Source organism: Ornithorhynchus anatinus, chromosome 13 (genome assembly GCF_004115215.2).
Source record: "Ornithorhynchus anatinus isolate Pmale09 chromosome 13, mOrnAna1.pri.v4, whole genome shotgun sequence".
Taxonomy (NCBI): domain Eukaryota; kingdom Metazoa; phylum Chordata; class Mammalia; order Monotremata; family Ornithorhynchidae; genus Ornithorhynchus; species Ornithorhynchus anatinus.
In genome coordinates, this window is record NC_041740.1 from 33,902,375 (window position 1) to 33,921,902 (window position 19,528).

The 19,528-nt window shown below is 41.3% G+C and overlaps 1 protein-coding gene across 13 annotated transcripts in view; it reads right to left on the reverse strand.

Moving 5' to 3' along the window:
• CELF2 (CUGBP Elav-like family member 2) overlaps positions 1-19,528 on the reverse strand; it is a 484,640-nt gene that overhangs the window by 247,784 nt on the left and 217,328 nt on the right. For 2 of the 13 annotated variants that reach the window (XM_039913825.1, XM_029078004.2), the window contains one exon: positions 18,065-18,137. The exons of the other annotated variants lie outside the window; for them this stretch is intronic. In XM_039913825.1, coding sequence (XP_039769759.1) covers positions 18,065-18,137 — 73 coding nt within the window. The remainder of the gene's footprint in view (positions 1-18,064; positions 18,138-19,528) is intronic. 13 annotated transcript variants of the gene reach the window in all.

Here is a 19,528-nt window from a genome sequence, read left to right on the forward strand (position 1 = left end):
CAAAATATCAAATTATCCCCTAGTTAGTGTAGAATAATTTGAAGCATATTGAACCCACACTATATACATGATCAGTGCCTTTTTGATTGGAAAAAGTCTTTGAGAAAGATGTAGAGGAAATATGTCACATGCAAGGGTATACATACACTCGCACAAACTATATACATTACAGCATACACAAATCCTTCCTGTTTGTCTTACAATTTAAACAATTACCCAGGCTTCCTCAATATCAGTGGGAATGCATGCCATGAGACCATTTCTGCTTAAAACAACATCACAACAAAAAAAACCACCACCCTAAATGCCTTTCTTGGATTTGGGCCACCAATACAAAATTGCTCCTCTTCTACGAGATTCCCCCGGCAGCTCTTATGGCTTTATTTCCTAATACAAAAGCAAATTTGGACAATGCCCGAAGCAAATGTTGATGATGAGGTTTAAATAATAAAGGAGCTGGAATTGAAAAGGAGCCTTGGTTTGGCTAAGGGTGAGGATGGGAGACAGGGGAACACCACTCAGAAGGGCTTTCAGTTGGTGGTTGCCTTTGGGCTGTGAGCACACTGCAAATTCTGAACTTGGCTAGCTCAGTCCCTCATGCTTTCCAAAGGACATATCTGGGAGCCTGAGGCTGTGGTAAAGTCAGGAATGAATCCTGTTTCATCCTTAGCAATAGCTCTGCTGCCGCCATTCAACACAGTACTCCGCCTAGTCAGGAAAATTCAGTTCTCCACTGCTATTTGACACACCTGAATACCCACATGGGCATGTACATACACAAACACACCCCCGTTGTGTCACTCTAGTATATATTTCCAATCAATGGTATTTTTTGAGCACTTATTGTGTGCAGAGCACTGTACTAAGAGTTTGGGAGAGTACAATAAACAGAGTTGGTAAACAAGTACCCTGCCCACAAGGAGCTTACAGTCTAGAATGGCAGCAGGTCTACTTCAGAACATATTGGTCTGGAAACTTATTTCCCAGAGCAGCTCTAGCACCAATTTTCACCATGACCTCAGGAAAGTCACAGAGGCTTTTAGTAACCTCACTTAATGCTATCTGTAAACTAGGTAGAATTGTTCCTGCTTCCTTCTCAATTGCACTGAGATGTCCTGAGGTACCAATTAGAGAGGTGATACCATGGCCTGGTAGAGAGAGCACCAATGAGAGTCAAGAAATCCAGCTTAGCCATTAGTCTGCTGTGTGGCCTTAGGCAAGTCATTCAACTCTCTGGGGCTTCAGTTGCCTCATCTATAAAATATGGATAAGATGCCTGCTATCCCTGCATATTCTACTGTGACCCTTGGATAGATAAGGGACCCCGTCTGTCCCCATTGTATCTACTCCCAGCACCTGCCACACTACTTGGCACAAGGCAAGCACTTCATAAATCCCAAAAATATCATTCCACCTCCAAAGAATTTTGAGTTCCCCCTCTAGACTGTAGGCTTGTTGTGGGCAGGGAATGTTTCTGTTTATTGCTTTTTTGTACTCCCCCAAGCACACAGTACAGTGCTCTGCACACGGTAAGCACTCAATAAATAAGATCGAATGAAGGAGCGGAAAGAGAACCCGGCTTAGATACAAGTCCATTCCAGCTCCAGAATTCATGTGTCTACAGAGAAGTTTTTTAGTTTTTCAAATAAGAATTGTAATGCATTTTTTGCCAGTGCATAGAAATACAACTCCTCCTTCATAAATTGTTCTCCACTTCGGTGAATAGCTATCCTTATTTACTCTGACCTGTTTCTTACGCTTTATTGATTAACACCTTTGTGCTTGGAGAATACTGTGCCCCGGGGATGTGGAAGGAGGGAGAGAAGAGTGTCTTCATCATGACTCCTTCCTTCTAGAATGTAAACTCCTTGTGGGCACATAACAGGTCTTCCAACTCTATTGCAGGGTACTCTTCCAAGTGCTCAGTACAGTGGTCTGCACACTGAAGCCTTCAGTGAACACCATTAATTGATCAATGGCTATGCCAGACTGATTCCTTCTGACAATTTAAATGCTTCATTCTTACTATTTGGCCTTCAACTGTTCTTTTATATCTTTTCCCTAGTTGCCTGCTTCAACACTTCTACCACTGCTCCAGCTCCATGGGATGGCAGACTGCAAGGCAGAAGAACAGGGGAAAGTTCTAAAAGGTAACTCTTTCAAATAGGCAGGGATAGCAGGTATCTTCTCTCCATTTTAGAGATGAGGCAAATGTGGCCCAGAGAGTTGAAGTGACTTGCCCAAAGCCATACAGCAGACTAATGGATAACCTGGGTTTCCTGACTCTCTGTGGTACTCTTTCCACCAAGTCACACTATCATCTCTCTAACTGGTTCCTCGGGACGACATCACTGAAATAATAATCGAGGACAGTGGTGAGTGCACTGCAGGCTGATGTCTGAGACCAGGGAACTGCCCCGTCGTTTGGAGGAAAAACTAATTAATAGTCAATCGAAAGGACAAAATGAACACTGTTCTGGGACATTATGTTGGGAAATTTACTGTAATAAAACACTCCGGAGAATGGACGCTACATAATTGCAACATTTTCTAGTAACAATATCAAGGGTGAAAGGGAATGAACACTGAATTAGGCCATTCCTAAGGGACTTCCCTAGATCAGAATAATGCTCCTTTATAGGCTTAGAGCTTCTTTTCTCTGCACTTCGAAAGACTGGTGTTTTTCATTCTCCACTAGCCACATAGGCCACATTCCATAGCACAGTGGTCAGGTGAATGGATGGCTTAATTTATAAAATGGAAATTGTTAATCTCTAGGGGGAAGGGGAAATTGCCCAGGAGAGACAGATCCAATCCCAACGTTCAAAGTCTGCGGGGAAGTTATTGCATTAGAAACCAAATGGCCAATTGGAAATATGTAAAAAAAAAAAAACCAAAAAAAAAACCAAAAACAAAAAACCCCACACACAGCTACAAGAGCAAAGGTAAAATGCTAGGGAAGGGCAACCTAAACTTTGTGTGTCCATTAAAATAGGAGATAAAGGGATGAACTTAAGGTACATACGCTATTCTTCATATAAAAGTGTGACAATATAAGGGTTAACAATTCAATGAGAGCTAAATTCAGTGGGATTGTTTGCAAAAAATACAGACAGCAGGCAGAGGCCAAAAAGGGGCTTTTATCTACTTGGATTAACAGACTAATGGATGATATCACAATTCATCAGATTAGAAAGCCCTAGGGGGCAGGGAGCTCAAGAGACTAGTAATGGGATATAGAAACTTCTTTCCCCTTGAGTTTTTCTTCTCAAATCCAGGACTGGTCAGGGACAAAGTACTCGGTTTTCCAATAGAGGTTTGGAAATCTCTAAGCGAACAAGGTAGTGTTCTCAGGTTTGGGAGAAGACATTCAAATGAGAATTCACCTCCCCACCCCAAATCTGTTTCATCGATTGTTCTTCAGGTCCACCGAACAAGAAAACAACAGGGAAATGTTCTAAAGAAAACACAACATAAAAATGAAATGCCAAAACTAACCCTAAAAGTGACTGGTATATGTTTCTAGGTTTTACTTTCCACAGAGTAATGAACTCTGCAAAGTTAACTTCCCATGAGTGGGGCTTGTGCCACGAGTTTAATCTAATAAAAACAGGTATCGCCAAACTAAGCGTACTGTACCTCATAACTGGCTCTACTGGGCTATAGTACTGGCAGTCCCTGAAAGGCTATCAAAGAAGCAAAGATTTTAAAAGTGTTGCTGTAAACATTTCCCTGCCCCTGGCAGAGACAGATACTGATGATGATAGCATTTGTAAAGCTCACTATGGGCAGGGAATGGATCTATTATACTGTTGTAATGTACTCTCCCAAGCACTTAATACAGTTCTATGGACATAGTAAGTGCTCAATAAATATGACGTACTAACTGTACCAAGCACTGGGGTAGACACAAGACAATCAGGTAGCACAGCCGGGATGAGAAAGGTCCTCTCTCAGGCCCGTGCTCTTTCCACTAGGCCCTGCTGCTTCTCGGCATTCACCACCATGAACAAAACCTTCAAAACTCCACCATTTTCTTCATGTTAAGGTGTCCTCCAGGTCACGGCATCAAATGGAAGGTGCTGGAATCCTAGCTTTAAAATACACCATTTGATTCCTTGAGAAAGAACATGCCCACATCCAATAGGGCATTATTCTAATCTCAAAAGCCTGTGAGATTTTCAATTCCTAAAAAAATGGCAGCAGTAATAGCATTTGAACACTTACTGTGTGCTGTAAGCTACGGCTAAGAACTGGACTTCAGGACCTGGAGACTGAAGGATGGAAAGGTACAATGACTCAAAACTCAGGCTAGGTACCAAGTCTCCTCCAGGGAAACCCAACATATAACCAAAGGTTTTTCGCTGACATCCCAGAAATGAATACCATCACCAAATTCAGCTGTAGTACGCTGTCCAATGACGCACAGTGAGACGTAAAAAGCAGAATCAAGGAAGCCAGTGGGTCCTTTGGGAGGTCAACAGAGTGTGCTAAACAACAGAGCCTCAAGCTTCCTGCCAAACTAAAGTCTACAAAACTGCCAGCATTTCCAACCTTTAGAGTGGCTGGTCTTAGTACAGAATGTCCATCTGACTCTTCCAGCCGTTTCTCCGGTTTCACCTATGAGGCATGTTCAGTGTCAACCTACACGGACAAGTCAGCAATAGTGGAGGCTCTGGAATGCAGTTAGTTCACCTGCATCAAAGCCTCGCTCGGCCCGACCCGGCTACTACAGGCGGTACGTGTGAAGAGGATGGATGACGGCAGGATAAACAGAGAAAGTGCTGTAAGGTAAAATGTAACAGGGTACATGAAGGCAGGGAGGCCAGAACAAGTGTTTTCAAGATGTAATGAAACATGCAGACAATATGGCCAAATAGCAGATTGATGGATTGCAACAAATTGGCCTGAACTGTTGGCCGTGCTGTGAAACAGCATGGCCTAGTGGAAAAAGCACAGGCCTGGGAGTCAGGAGGACGTGGGTTCTAATTCCAGGTCTGCCACTTGTCTCTTGTGTGACCTTGGGTAAGTCACTTCACTTCTCTGTGTCTCAGTTATCTCATCTGCAAAATGGGGAATACGACTGTGAGCCCCACGTGGGACAACCTGATTACTTATTACCTCGTATCTATCCCAACGCTTAGAACAGTGCCTGCCTGTAGTCAGCGCTTAACAAATACCATAATTATTATCATTGATCAGGTTGGACACAGTCCATGTTCCAACTGGGGCTCATGGTCTTAATCCTCATTTTTACAGGTGTGTTAACTGAAGCCCAGAGACAAGGTCACAGCAGACACGTGGCAGAGCCAGGATTATAACCCAGGTCCTTCTGACTCTCAGGCCTGTGCTCTACCCACTGGGCCATGCTGCTTCTCAAATTGTGTGGTGAAGGACAATTTTTACATTTTCGCTGGGCACAACTCTCCACTCCATAAATCGGGCCACCTGTACAGATAGATAGGCTCTCCCTGTCGCTCATCATCTTTGAATGATAAGGACAACCACGCCCAGTAGTTCCATTTCAGAAGCACGCGATGAAGTCACCGACTCAGGAATGCCACATGAGCTTAGATAACAGTGGGTGGAATGAAAATTTGAGGGAAATGCTGTAGGGCAGGGGAGGCAAATGAGAAAATGTTGTGGCAGAGGCGGCAGCTGGGACATCCCAGCAGAACCCGGTTACAAAACATAATGAACTTAGATCAAAAAATGGCTGGCTGTACCAGCTCTCACAAGGGGAGGTCGGAAATTTCCCCAGGTCTGGGCTTGTGGTAATTATGCATCAGCTCCCGGGTAATATCTGAAATCCAGGGCCAGTTGAACACCAAGGAAATGTGGTTTTGATGAGGTTATTAAATTTTGCATTTGGTTCCACTATTCAAAAGAGAGAACAGATATGTAAGGCTTTACTTTTTTTTTTAATCAGTTAAATCCACTTCCCTCACAAAGCTTCAACCTCTGCATCAGTTCTGAAGTGAATATTATTGGAGATGGACAATATTCTAGATTTCAACCGGTCACACTTTCGGTGGCCCGTTCAATCCTGCCATTGCAATTTCTTTCCCTGAGGGAGGCCAGTTGGCCAGAAAATGAGTGGGAGGAAAAAACAGACAAACCACCCCCTCAACCCCAACCCACAACACTTCAGAAGCCCAGTGAGCTGCACTGACCAACTCTCTTATTTAAATGTCTGCTGCTTCTGCATTGTTTCTGCCACGTGAATGGCCACAGAGTTTGGATAAATGTAACTGGTGGGGCCTTAGTTCTCCTGTTAGTAAGGATTCAAGTAGCATACACTTCAGCAACAACAATGCCACATGCAGAACACATACTAGGGATTGGGATCAGGGGAAACAGCACAGGCCTGGGAGTTAGAGGATGTGGGTTCTAATTCCGGCTCTGCCATATGTCTGCTGTGAGACCCTGGACAAGTCACTTCACTTTCCTCTGCTTCAGCTACCTCATCTCTAAAATGGGGATAAGACTGTGACCCCATGTGGGATAGACACTGTGTCCAATCTGACTACCCTGTATCTGTCCCAATGCTTAGAACAGTGTTTGGCAAATAGTAAGCATTTAGCAAATACCATTCATTCAATCACATTCATTGAGCTCTTGAGGCCCTCACATTCTAAGGGAGCCAAGGTTTAAACCTCCAAACTGGTAACATCATCCTTGCAAGCTTTAGGCAATGACCAACTCACTTGATTCCTTTCTTTTTCCCCCATAACCGCTAAGGACCATGTTCATTTTGCAAGTGAGGCCACCGAGACAAGAAGCGAGCCCCAGCTTATATTTCTCTCCAGACAGAATGACCTAAATGAGCTCAGCCCTTTCCAAAATAAATCCTCAGGCAATCAGGCTGACAGCAAAGGCGCTGAATCAAAGTTAAGTGATTAACTTCTCAAGGAGTACAAGGGTCCAGTGGAGGAACCTACAAATTCTGAGTCCCCGAAGCACTTTGATATTCAGCCCAGGCCCACAGCACTTGGGTACACATCCTTACATTCTGCCATTTTTCCTCATTTATTTTAGTGTTTCTCTCACCTGTAGACCATAAGCTCCTTGTGGACAGGGAGTGTGCCTACCAACTTTATTATATTGTACTTTCTCAAGTGCTTAGTGCACTGATTGACTAAATAAATTAATTTTGAGGATAAAGGCAGGAGATGGTAAATTGTTTTTCCAGAAGAAGGCTGTAGGAGAGAAATCTGAGAATGGGATGAAGAGCGACTAAGAGGAGCAAAGATCAAATGAAAGGAGGGGATTAAGTTACTCGCTGCAGGTCACAGGATGGACATAGTGTCAGAATTAAAATTTAAGGGTTCCTGGCTCACAGTCCCATGGTTAGGCTACTTAACCTTTCCCCTTTTATTTTCTATTCACCAAAGAAATGATTCAACACTAAGAGTGTGCTAAAATTGACATCATTCTATTCACTTTAAAGAACTGTGGTAAAAATTTGATGGAATCCGGCCCATTCAAACACACAGAGGAGCCAACAGGTAATTAATATGATACGGAACCAGTCATCAAAAACAAAACTGTTCCAACTCTCAGGCTGGGTTGCACATATGCAGTCCTATATTTGAATAGTTTTCTGAGAAGAAGCAGCTATTCTCACCAGAAAGGTATTTCCAAATAATAGAAGCCACAAAGGAGCTGTGAGCTACCAAGAGCGCTTGGAAGATTAGATTTAACCGTGACAATTTGTTTTGGCCAGCCTCAATAAGTCAAGACTTTTTAATAGAACAGTTTGTCCAACATTACTTAAGAACATGTAGAACAACAAGAAATTATTTCCTGCTTGCCAACTTTGCATGGTAATAGGTTACACCCAGACTCTCCATCAACTCTCCAAATAGTTTGCAGTGCCTGTGATTTCCAACACACAACTTCATGCACATATGTATGGAGGAATGTTGTCTTATCTAAAGGGCTGGAGAATCTGTCTTGAGTTCCCCTGAAAATGCCTCAAATCCTATTACTCCCTCCCCTAGATGAACACATATCCACCTTTCTTATACTCTGAAATTAGGCTGGTGGCCACTGAACAAGAAGTCAATTAGTCAAAGAAGAGGACAACCATACTCAGTAATCTAGCTAAATTTTTTGGAGAGCCCTCCGAGAAGGAGGAAGACTACATTCTTAAATTCTACCTCAAATGTTTTAATGATGTGCTTTTACAGCTCAGTGGATCTTAACAAGCATTATATCGCTGTCAAACGACAGTGACCTAATTAGTTCCAGATGTCAGGACTTCTTCCTTTTATGGGGGGAGGAAAGGGAAGGAGAGGGACTATAAAATATAAAACAAAGACTCAAGACCAGTATTCCTGTCACATCCACACAAATAAGTCAGACTGACCCAAAAAGCTCTCCAAACTGACTGACGATACTCACACTCCACAATTCCGATCACATATGCCTGGTTTCATTTCTTAACAATTATTTATAATTAAGGGGAAATGATTCTTTTCCATTTCAAATTTGCCAGACCACAACCCTCTCCATCTCCAAAACTCCTCTGAAAAAAAGAAAAAAAAATCCACAGCACAAGTACCCTTTTCCTAATTAAATTTTCTTGTCCCGAGTTCCTATCCTCCTAACTCAGCACTTTCACACCATTCTATCAAGTTGTCATTACAACCTCTCACTGCCCTTTTGTATGTATCAATTGTACATACTCTCCTTATTGAGCACTTCCTACATATATCAATTTACATACTCTTTTCCCACCATAACTGAACACTTCCTCCTCCTGCTGATGATCTGTTTTATACCGGTCTTTCCCTTTAGATTGTAAGTTTCTTGTGGGCAGGTGCCCTGTGCGCTACTGTACTCACCCAAGCACCTAGTATGGTGCTCTGTATATAGCTGACCTTCAATAAATACTGTTGGTTGATTGAATTATTCATTGGGATACCACTGAAATAAAACTAAAGATCTCCCCATCTATCAGATGAGCAATTCACTTTAATACATCTCTTTGCAGTGAAATTAATTTTTAAAACCCTGCATGGCCACTGGCTCCAGAATCAAAGCATATGACACAGCTGCTCCCAACAAAAGGCATCACACACTTTTATTCAGCCAACAGTGCTTAAAATCTGCATCAACAGAGCCCTACTCTTTTATTTGACAGTGGCAGAGAAATTCATTTAATCTCTATGGTTGATACAGAAATGCTCTGACATTATACAGGTGACTGGGAAAAGTATCACTACATAAGAAAAATGAGTAAAACCCAATCAGTGCTAAATGCTCTGATTGGATGCTTGTGCATAATCTCCTGGCCAGACATTGGGAGAATAGAATTTGGGTCAGACACAGTCCTGCTGGTGTGACTGATAAGACCTACTGTTAAAGGAAGTTTCCAGTTATCTGGACATTTGATATTCACCCCATCCTCAATCCCAAAGCATTTATGTACCCATCTCCAAATGATTTATATTGATGCCTTTCTTCCCTTCTAGAATTGCTGTAGATAGGAAATGTCTCTACCAGGGCGGTTGTACTGTAGTCTCCCAAGGCCTTCATATAATGTTCTGCAATCAATAGATGGTATTTATAGAGCACTTACTAGGTGTAGAGCACTGTATTAAGTGCTTGAGAGAGTGCAATACACAGAATTAGCAGATACGTTCCCTGCCCGTAACGAGCTTGCAGTCTAGAGGGGGAGACAGTAAGTCTTCAATAAATACCACTGATTGATTATCCTGTTTTTTCCAAAGTTTACTACCAAATTGACATCCCTTAATTCATACACATATTTATATTCTATTAGTATTAAAAATAGGGTTGCACACTCCTAAGAGGAGGGCACCATGAAAGTCATAGGTCACTAGATGGGCCAGTATTGTGGACAGGGAATGTGTCTATTATTTTGTACTCTCCCAAATGGTTAATACAGTGCTTTGCAAAGAGTAAGCGCTCAATAAATATGACTAACCGAATGAACTGAATTAACACCAACTCTGCTATATTTTAGTCTCTCAAGTGGTTAGTCCAGTGTTCTACATAGAGCACTTAATAAATATAACCGATTGATTGATGACTCCATTTTTCAAAGTCTTGAGAGGGATGAGAAGCCATTGTGGCAATACAGCTGCACACTTATCACAAGACTCTCATACCATGCCTGCCCCATGCAAGGACAGGGACTGTATGGGAATTAACTAGTACCTATTTCAGTGCTTAAAACAGTGTGAAACAAAGTAAGTACTTAAATACCATTAAAAAATGCCTCTCCCACTCTGGGTTCCTTAGCTCGTCCCCTAAAAGAGTCAAATTGTTGAATGTCTTTGTTTTATTTCATTCTGCATATGAACATGAGTATTTTCACTCAAATATTCCATCTCCTCAGGTAGGATCACTGCCCATGATCCCTCTGGTGGGAAAACCGGAATGCTGCAGGGCTCTGGGGAGTCTCCTCCAAAATGAACCAATTTACATTTTGAATCAAAATCCAGGATTCTTCACTGTGGGCTGGTCTTTGTTCTCACCCAATCAGTCTCTGCACTCCCAAGACTCTCAAGGCATTGGGGATTGAGTTGGGGCACCCAGATCGGGAAACTGAACTCAGGACTTGGCAGGGAAAAGGGCATATAGCAACTGAGTGGAAACTTCCTTGACTATGATGAGCTTACAGTCCAGAGGAGATCAAAATAACTACATGAGGAGCCAATACAAGTAAATTCCTAAAGATATGGAAGCTTCAAAAGGTGGGTTTGGAATGGCTCTAATCCAAATAGTTTACTCTAGACAAAACAAAAGAGAATGGTTTGCCAGGGAGCAAGAAATTAATCTGGGGACCACAAAGCACAACAATCCCCGATGATTTAGGATGAAGAAATGGCATGTCTTTGTGGAAAGAGCACAGCCTGGGAGCCAGAGGATGTGGGTTCTAATCCTGGCTCTGCCACTTGTCTGCTGTGTGACTCTGGAAAGTCATTTCTCTTCTCTGTGCTTTGGTTACCTCATCTATAAAATTGAGGTGAAGTTCATGAACCCCACATGTGACATGGACTGTGTCCAACCTGATGATCTTGTACCGACCTCAGTGCTTACTACAGTGCTTGGCACATAACATAGTGAGTGCTTAACAAATACTATATATTTTTTTTAAAAAGGAAGAGAATGAGAGATTAAGATTATGAGAAAAAAAATCCCAGAGAGTAGTGAAGAGGGAGGGTGTGCAATAGATATCATTTCTTCAGGGGATCTTGTTAAGGCTTTATCTGGGAAGTTATTTGCATTTTGGGTTATTTACTCTTTTTAGCTTTTGTTGTTTCTATATTTTTCCTCTTGTTCCGTAGGCTTATATTCAATTTATGTCTACCTGTCTCTTCCCCTTTATACTGAACACTCCTTGAGGGCAAAGACTGTCTTCTACTCATATTGCAGGCTCCCAAGCACTAAATGCTGTATTCTGCACTCACAAGGCACTTAAATACTGAAGATAATGATGAGTTTTATTTATCCACTTTGGGCTTCAGCTATTTCATCTGTAAAATACAGTTAATCAACAATGATGATTCATGCCACCCAGGATGTTGTAAAACTATCAATAAAATTATATATATATATAATATATTATATATAATTTTATACATATATATTCCTAAGAGTAACTGAAATTACTTGAGGGGGGAGGAAAACAACATGTCACCCCTTATTTCCCCACAAAATCCACCAAAACCAAATCCTTTCAGAAGAAGCCTCACTACCCAGAAAGCGTTAAATCAACTGAGGCTTCTGGTAGCTGGGATTTCTTATGCTCTTTAATTAAAATTCCAGACAAATTATACCTTTACCGTTTCCACAAACTGTTGTTACTTTTTATTGCATGACACAATTTGCCTGACATTGAAATGTCAGAGTATTACAGTACTTCATTATAGAGGATTAAGATCTTATCAGGCTCTAAACAGGAAGCATTAGGCTGTTACAATGGAGAACCTGTAATATGCTGTTGTTCCCCAGTCCACTCAGTCTCTTAAATTTTATTACTGCTCAGAGTTATATCTGTAGAATTTGATGGAGGCCACAAAGTCATCGACACTGCATAATGCATATAGAGACGGGCTCTCTAGCAGCAGGTGGTGGACTGGGAGAACGCTGGGGAAGACCTGCACTGAGGAAACTGGGCCACCATGTTCCCATCAGTGAAATGGGGGAAGGGCTCCTTACCTGCTGCCCAGACATGAATGAGCAATGATGTGATGCAACTATTAAAAACTCTAGGATCCTTGGAAATAGATCATCTGAGGTATAGTCCTCCTTTACCTTTTAATGAACTTCTTTGTGCCTCAGTTTCCTCAACTGCAAAATGGGGATTCAACACCTATGCTTCCTCCTGCTTAGACTGTGAGCCCCATGTGGGACAGGGATGGTAGGAGGCCTGATTAACTTGTATCTACTCCAGAGCTTAGAAGAGTGCTTGACATATAATAAACGCTTACTATAATACCATTAAAAAGAGAGGCTAGTTGATTTCAAATGACCAGGCCTAGAGATAACCTATTTTCTACAATGTATGTCATCAGAGCAAAAGGAGGGTTTTTTTAAAAAATGATATTTGTTAAATGATTACTAAGTGTCAAGTACTGCTCTAAGTCCTAGGGTAGATACAAGTTAATCAGGTTGGACACAGGCCCTGTCCCTGTGCCACAGAGGGGTGAATGAGTACTGAATCCCCATTTTACAGTTGAGGAAATGGAGGTAAGGAATTAAGTGATTTTCTCAAGGTCACACAGGCAAGTGGAAGAGCTGGGATTAGAACCCAGATCTTCTGACTGCCAGGCCCATGTTCTTTCCAGTAGATCACACTGCACTGTACTAAGCAGTTGGAAAAATGTAATACAACACAGTTGGTAGACACAATCTCTGCCCACGGGAGTTTACAATCTACAGGAAGAACTTACCCAATCTCATTTCATTTACCGTACTTTTTTCTAAACAGCATATCAAAGTGGGAGTGACCCAGTTTTTGTTTTCCTTCTCTTACTTGAAAGAGCATAAGAGTCACTAGAAATTTGATTCAAAAAGAATATCTAAGATCTCAGGCGAATATTTCACAATCCCAAACTAATCTACAAAGAGAATAAAGTTTAGCTGTAGCAACTTTGAACATGAAGAACATATCTAGCCAGTAAATATGTGATTTGCATCCAGCCTTAAATCTTTTTTGAAGCCAATGTAGCTACATGCACTATTCAGGGGACGATTGAATATGTACAAAATGATGGTTCTTTCATGATGTAATATGAGTTCTAACTTTCACCTGGAACAGCATGGGATTCTATGACAGGAATCCTGGCCAGACAAACTATTCCAGCACCACAGCTTCCTCTCTAATGTATTTAAGATGGGCAAGAATCACTTCGATAGGATTTATCCTTGCATGAGTCAGGAACAATCCTTTATCGATAATTTAATAAAGAACAAGGGAGCTAAGTGCTGCTTCTGGAATGCCACATGCATTCACAGATACGCTCAGTCCCCAGGTTGACTTGGAATCACAAGCATGTTGCCTGATCTTGCTAAGATTGGTTGCTCTCACATTGCTGCTAAATATCTTACTGAAAAATGTGCACAGACTCCAAGCGTGGAGAGGAATACTGCTGGGTAAGGGGTGAAAAATATTTCCATCCCAACTGTTGGTTCCAGAAGAAATCCCTTAAAGCCTTGGGAGCACTAAACTATTTCCCTTCTGACTCACCTGGACAAATTATGCAACTAATAGCATTTACTGAACACTTACTCTGTGCAGAGCACTGTATTAGGAGTGGACAACAGAGTATTCTATTTTTCTGGGGATTAGTGATTTTAAGGGAATACAACGGGACACCTACCTTTGTTCTCATAAAGATTTGGCTGTAGAGATCATCCATTTTTCTGGGGATTAGTGATTTTAAGGGAATACAACGGGACACCTGCCTTTGTTCTCATAAAATTTGGCTATAGAGATCATCACTGTTATAACAAAATAACGGATAGAAAGTTTGGCAGAGATATGTGGAATCAGACCAAATTCTCATGCTGAACTGAAAAAACAAACTAAACAAACAAACAAAAAATGGATCTTTACCCTGATACACACCAAAGGGGCTTAAATTTTCTTTTTTAATAATGAGGGAGCATAAAATAAAATCATCCCCTTTTCCTCTTCTTCCCTTGGACTATAGTGGTCCCTAGTTTGTGTGCTTCCCTAGAAACCCAGTACAACCTAAGAGGTGTTAAAATAATTAATTCCAGAATGTTACAGAAATAATATGGAGGAGATCCCAAGTTGAACCACCCAGAGGAAGGATTTCGTGTTCACTAACAAATGAAATAGACACTGTGGTTTGAGGAATAAACCCTGAACAACTTCCAATAAGGTGTGCGATGGCATCTACTAAGTAATCTATTGCTATGAATAAAAAGAGTGCCACTCAGCCATGCTTTTCCTTTGATAATCTGATAATCAAACCCACTGTGCACTCCAGAATCAAAGACTCACACTGTCCTTAACACATGCTTTTCCATAGAAGCAATGGAGTCTGATATTAACAGAATTGAAGCCAATTACTACTGTTTTTTCACTGGATTCTGGCTCTTGATGCTTCCTCTAATAACCCACTCCCCTAAGTCCACCTGTTCCTTCAACATCATCTTTTCTAGATTGATGGATCAAACATCATGTTAGACTGAAAGCTCCTTGTACGCACAGATCTACTAAGTATTTGGAGAGTATAAAAGGAGAAATGTGTTCTGAACCCAATAGGTGCTCAATATATACTCACTGAGTCTCCCTCTCATCCTTCTTTCCTTCTTCAAGGCACCTTCAATTCCCAAATCTTTGCCCCATTCTCCAAACCTCTCCTTTCCTGGGGCTGCCTAAGACTCTCTTCATTAGCCATCTGCTACCTCTGAGGACTGAGCTACTTTCTGCTCCAAGAACTCTGAAGTACAGTGGAGATGAGTTTCACTCATTAGGCCCCCAGGTCAACGCCCGCAGAGCCGCTTCAGTACTCCTGGAGGCCAAAATTTAACCCAGGTGCTGACTCCCCATCTGCCATTTGAGCGGGCTATAAATAATGTATATTGAGCACGCTTACTCTACAGCTGGATCACACCTAAAAACAGTTGAATAACTCTGATAGCCAAAGATAATCTTTAGTTTTTGGCCCCAGATTCAAAATTTGGGGGTGGGGAGGGGTGTAGTCCAGCAAGAAACCACCAGGTGGCAACATGAAGCCACTTCCCTGCCCCTAATAGCAATATTTTGGGCTCCTCATCATCCCACAAACATTCCAAGATAATGTCAACAAAGATTCCCAAAATAATTGTTGCCCACCAGCTACAGTCACAACAACAGGCCAGTGGATCCAAGAATAGGCTGGCATACTAAACTGCATGGTTTTTTTTTTGTTTTCTTTTTTTAGGAAATGCACAATTTAAAAAATAAAAATTGCTTCCCACAACGAGGCAAATATTTAGTTTTGACGGCTAACTGCATAGCAACCTCACCATCACTTTAGAAACTGCAGGGGGAAAGTGATTAACAATTAATAGCAGCTACCCTCAGTTTAAGGCTGAGAGAGGAAGCAATTAAATTTAGTAAATGCTACAGTTTCTAAACAAAGACCATCATATACATTCAAAAGTAAACAAAACATTAAATAAAAATGCAAATTATGGGGGTTTGTAGACTGAAGCAAAAATGTCCTGAAAATTCTCAATCATCTGATGAGGCTGGGTTTGGGGCTAAATTAATCTAAAAAGGGGAGGGGACAGTGTGGTTTAAAGAGGGGTGGACATTTAATTTTCAGATATGACGAATATACGTGAAAACTGCCAGGAATACTTCCTATTTGTTTGAATTAGTCAATATAAGCACACTGTACAGAAGTATGGATATACTTGATATCTTTAACATCAAAGTTGCTCCTAAGGATAGAGATCGCAAATATTGCTCTACAAGTTGGCCATGAAATAAAATTACCAAACAGAATCAATGCGGCTCTGGAGTCTAAATTAATGCCGGCAATGCTGTTATCGGTAGTCTTTAGCCTGCCACTCGTGGCTTCAAGAGAAACATTTAGGAAGCATTACATCTGGCTACAGCTGCATATTATATGGTCCATTGAGACTAAGATGCTGATGGCTGAACTGAATAACAAACAGCTGGGTGGAAATGTAAAAATCAGGAAATCATAAGAAAACGCATGTATCTCGGGGAGCTTCGGGTGTGTTAGTACTATATTAGAGCAATTATTCACATTGAAGCATAGAGCAGCCCGAAGATTAGAGTTCGGGACCTTACATGGGAACCAGATGTCCTTTACGCCTTGGCCCAGAAAGACTTTGTGTTATTGTTTCACAAAACTCTTTGTGATTAAAAAAAGAAAAAAAACCCACCAGCAATATCAGATTATTTTCTGGCTATTGAAATGCTACTACTCCAAGGTTATCAGGACTATCTGAGGTTCTCTATCTGTGGTTGACAGAGGGAAAAGAAAGCCTTCTATGGACTGCTGCATACAATTCAACCAAAAGCTTCCCGAAAAAAATTGGCTCAAGGAAGCTTTGAATTTTACACATCACAGTCCTCCAGTCCAGACTGCAGATGCAAAGTTTACTGGGCCCTATGAAAAGCAGCAGAGGAAACCACAAAAGGAGGACAAGGTTATGTGGAAAGACTATAATCAGTCAATCTTACTTATTGAACAGTTTATCGTGTGCAGACACTGTACTAAACGCCTGGGAGACTTCATTATAACAGAGCCAGAAGACATGTTCCTTGCCTAAGGCTTGTTAAAAAATAATACCCCACACAACAAGATTTCACCATCTCTTCTCATATTTATAAATTCTGAGTTAATCGCCGGATGATTTTACCGAGGGTTCTATTTTCCAAAGCCCCTATCCTAAACTTTATGGCTGGTTTGTACAAGGAGGTAGGGATATAGACAAGTTGGATCAAGAGCAGTTCCATTTGGCTCTCTCAGTCTATGATTAATGTTCTTAAAAAATGAAAGTATTTGATGTGCTAGGGGAGAAAACCTCAGTCCTGAAGTTGGAAAATATCCAACCTCTTCTAAATGGGCTGTGAATAAATTTTCCCCATTTTGCACAGAAGGTAACCAATACAGAAAGCCGCAGCAGCTACCCGACAAATGCAGTCAGAATGTGGGGAAGAAAGTATCCACTTTCTATCATACCCAGCTGTGATAAGCATGGGGAAATAAAGAATACATTTGGCCAAGGGCTGACTGGAAAAAAAACACCAACATAGCTTGTCCCACTAAGCTCTGGAATGAGGGCCCTCTCAAGGGAGTGAGTAGCAATGACCTACAGAATTTTAAATCTCTAGCTTACTAGGTGAAGAATGAAGGCTTGCAGAAATACAAAAAGATTATATCATTGTGTTCACAGGAGAAATTACTTTGAAACTTTCACCGAAGTCTCTCAAGTGCCCAATGGATTTCTGAGGACAGTAGGTGTTCAGTCAATGGCATTTATTAATCAACGACATTTATTGAGCACTTACTGAGCGCAGAGCACTGTAGGCAATGCTTGGGAGAATACAATTCAACAGAGTTGGTAGACATGTACCCTGCTCAAGGAGCTTACAGTCTAGAAGGAGAGGCAGACATTAAAATAAACTACAGACTTATACATCAATGCTGTGGGGCTACGGATGGGGTGAATGAATACCAAGTGCTTAAAGCATGCAGGCGATGCAGAAGGGAGAGGGCTGAGGGGAAATAAAGGCTTAGTCAGGGAAGGCCTCTTGGAAATGTGATTTTAATAAGGCTTTGAAGGTGGACAAAATGATGGTCTGTCATATGAAGGGGGAGGGAGCTCTAGGCCAGAGACAGGATGTGGGCGAGGGGTCAGCAGCAGCGAGATAGACAAGATTGAGATACAATGAGTAGACCGAGGAACGAAGCTCGTGGGCTGGATTGTAGTAGGAAACCAGTAAGGTAAGATAAGAAGGGACAAGCTGATTGAGCTCTTATTGCATGCAGAGTTTTGCATTAAGTGCTTGGGGGAGTACAGTAATAAATACCTCTGAATCAAGTAATTGCCTGAGAACCAACGACCCCAAAACAGGTTCACCTCCGCTTTAAAGCTGTGTATCCCTGAAGAAGAAACAGACCATAAAAACTTTTACAAACCTCAATGATCTTCTAGGTGCCAGAGTATTCTAAACTAGACTGCAATCTTAACTACACATCGGCTAAACCAATGATGTGCCTGTTTTTATTATTAATAATCAATAACAATTATAGTATTAATTCAGTACTTCCTATGCACCAGGCACTGTACTAAGCACTGGAGTTGATACAAGATAATTAGATCGGGCAATCGCCATCCCAGAGAGTCATATAAGAACTCAACTGCCGATGTTGTTCACTAGCCAATCTTCTAGGCCAAAGGAAACAAAACACAATATTCAATAGCAAAGACTCTTTTTAACACATTTTACAAATTACATTTTACCTAACAACATCACGTAGGTTCCCGCAGTGGAATCAGAATTGCCATTTCAAAGACACACAAGCAACCCTGAGAATTAGGTCACGCTAAAAGAAAATTTACTTTGGCTTGATGCTAATTGTATTTTTAACAGTAAGTTTTGCTGATTGGCTAGGAATCAGAGCTACCAAGGAACTAAAACACTTAGCCAGACTCTTAAATGCATAAGCTCCAGTAATGGCACCATGGGACTTGAGAGGTTATGTGTAACTCATGCACGAAATGTACAAATCGAGTTACCCTCATTTATACCTCAAATTGCACATAATATTATATTCCTGAGGCCTGGCTTCAGCAATGACTTATCACTGTGGAAGTTATATCCCTTCAAAACCCCTGAAAATCCACTTGGACACTCAGTAAATGTTCTACAGTGCATGTTATTTTAGGCACATGAAATGCTTTTTGGCTTTGATCTCAGGAGTTATCTTATATCAACCATAGCACGCCATTAGCGTTTAACCACTGAACATCACGATGAACCTAAACAGTAGCGGAATGCCCTCTGTCCAATTCCTGTTGGCCCACGTGTATCTGACTTTGTTTTATGCATGTTTTATATGAGGCAATTAAGCATTTAAGGAACGGAAAGACTATTTGCTATTAATAACTCTTGGATGATTTTCAACCATTCATAACTTGAAAAAGATTCACACACAAGCTCATCCCGGTCATTCCTTGACATGTTCATCTAATCTGGGGACATAAAAACAAGGCATCAAGGGTATTCCATAAATGTGCCAGAGTTAAGTCATTTGAGCCATATTTCCACTGACTGAATTGGTTAATTGCACTTCTCAAGTGAACAGAATACCACTCCAACCTGCTGTTCTGTTCTGAACCAGTGCAAACTATTCTAAGCATTCCAGAGGAGTTCCAAGTTTTGCAACCCAAGTCGATGAAAGTAGCCTTCTGTGACTGTCCTCACCCAATCTTGGGGATACTGACGTTCATAAAAATGCCGTCAAGGTCTCTAAGATACTGAGGCTGCAAG